The 2,047-nt window shown below is 51.6% G+C and overlaps 1 protein-coding gene across 1 annotated transcript; it reads right to left on the reverse strand.

The window, feature by feature from the left end:
* Positions 1–751: 751 nt before the first annotated feature.
* LOC144144554 (uncharacterized) lies at positions 752–1,708 on the reverse strand. The gene is made up of 2 exons (XM_077676064.1): positions 1,498–1,708; positions 752–960 (listed from the first exon to the last, which is right to left on the reverse strand). The coding sequence occupies exons 1-2, from the start codon at positions 1,706–1,708 to the stop codon at positions 752–754; spliced, it is 420 nt and encodes a 139-aa protein (XP_077532190.1).
* Between the last annotated feature and the right edge of the window lie 339 nt (positions 1,709–2,047).

Genomic DNA, 2,047 nt, shown 5'->3' on the forward strand with positions numbered 1-2,047 from the left:
CACTTCGCTGCGCCGATTTCTGAGTGACTCCCGGCACGGCCGGATTTCCAGCTCAAACAGCGCCGCTGTTGAAAAGCCCCGAGGCCTTTTGGGGGCGAAGCACCTCAGGGCCGAGCCTGTGTCCGCCGTCCGTCCGGCGTCCGTGCTCACGGCACAGCACCGTGTAAATCGAAACATCTACGAACAAAAGGTTCACAAAAGGTTAGAGAGAGACGCACAGCACCTTGTAAATAGAAACATCTGTGAACAAAAGGTTCACAAAAGGTTATTGAGGGAGAGAGATAGAGTGCTCCTGGAGAGCCGTGCTTCGCATGCGCGAGGAGCATTGGATTGGATTGAAATGGGTTGGATTGGATTAAATTGAATTTGATTGGATTCGATTGGAACTCGTTTTAGCAGCAGTAAGCACTCTCACGGGTGATTTACGGTAAGAACGATCCCCAGTGCTTCGCCCACTCTCTATGATTCACTTCGTGGAGAAGCGTGAATTTTATTTTATTTGCACCAGACTGCTTACAAGGTGCCTGAAACTGGCAGGAAATGTCTTCTCAACATGGCTTGTGTGTAGCAGTGGTGGAGCCGACTTAAGCGTAGAGCAGCGGTTCCAGCATTCCATTTGACAAACTCCCGGACACTTCGAATTTCCTGCAATTTTTTAATAGACACTAACTTTATTGAGGGCTGCGAAAATACGCCTTTAATGCAGCTTGTCGATCTGAGGGTGTGTGCTGGTCGTTGGCAATGAGCGCACTCAGACGACGCGGGGGTGGTAAGCCATGACCGCGTTGGCCAGGTACAGGAGGCTGTTGAGGACTCCCAGGGCGCCAGCGATCGCCCCCTGGACGTAGATGCCCACCCGTGTTTCGATGCACAGATAAGCGATGCTGGCCGGAACGTGGATGAACGTCGCCATGAAGAAGTTCATCCGGTACAGCATTGAGCCGGGAAGCTCCAGGGCGCCTGGTGGAGCGTAAGTATAGTGCCATGTCTGAGCGCACTTTCTTGGCGTCATTTGCAAATTTCACAAAAGCTAAGTGCAAAGTTGAAACGTAGTTAAAAATACTTGCTCGCCTATCTGCAACGATGCATAGACGCGTTCAGGGTGTACTTCACGTCCGAATGCATATTAACTTGCGTACTTACTATTAATTGTAAGTAGATCCCTTCACTCACGAAAGAGTGGATGCGTGTTTAGCTCAGCATTTATCCGTTTGAACACACGGAATGTTCCAGATACGCGCCGTTGTACGGTTGGCGTTGTACGGCTGAACCCAAGGATGCGGGTTAATTCCTGGCTGCGGTGGCTGCTTCTCTGGAGGCGAAACGTCCGCGTGTAGATATTTCGACGCCCGTTGAAGATCCCCTGGTGGTCGACATTAATTGGGCACCTTCCACTACGGCGCGCCCAAAGCCCAGGTGTAGCTTAATTCGGCGCGTTAAACCCCACAATCAATCGCCGGTGTTTCAGATCCCCGCGCATATAATAAAAGCACTCACCGACCAACACGCACATGAGGATCAGGAGCGAGTTGAAGAAGAAGACGATGGAGGCGATGAAGAGGATGAGCGCGTCCAGGCGCAGCTTGAAAAAGCATTCGACGTCCAGGTGACCTTCGCTCAGCAGGAACACGATACCGGCACCGGTGACCATCTGGAACAGCTTGAGGATCCCGCTGGCTGTCAGCACGTACTCGCAGTAGCAACCCATGGTCCTTGACGAAGCCCTCTCTTAGTGCAACAGCGACTGGTGTCTCAGAGGAGGCGAAAACCGCTCTACTCGGCCGGTTTTGCACGGCACCGCGCATGGACTGCCGTTGTTGCTGTTGTTGTTCCACGTCTTATGACGCATACCCACGCGGGGGATTGGCCAGGAATCGAGCAAGATGGGGGCTAATTCGACCGCTCACAACTTAACGGTAGATACCTATCCGTTGGCATCCATGGTAACAGCGCAAGATTAGAAGGAAGAATTGGCTAAAAATTGAAAGTTGTGATTGAGTTTGAGAAAACATACCCGTAATAATAAAGGCTAATAGGGCAGACGCTT

Source organism: Haemaphysalis longicornis, unplaced genomic scaffold (assembly GCF_048455015.1).
Source record: "Haemaphysalis longicornis isolate Haplotype H1 unplaced genomic scaffold, Haemaphysalis longicornis Haplotype H1 scaffold_7, whole genome shotgun sequence".
NCBI lineage: Eukaryota > Metazoa > Arthropoda > Arachnida > Ixodida > Ixodidae > Haemaphysalis > Haemaphysalis longicornis.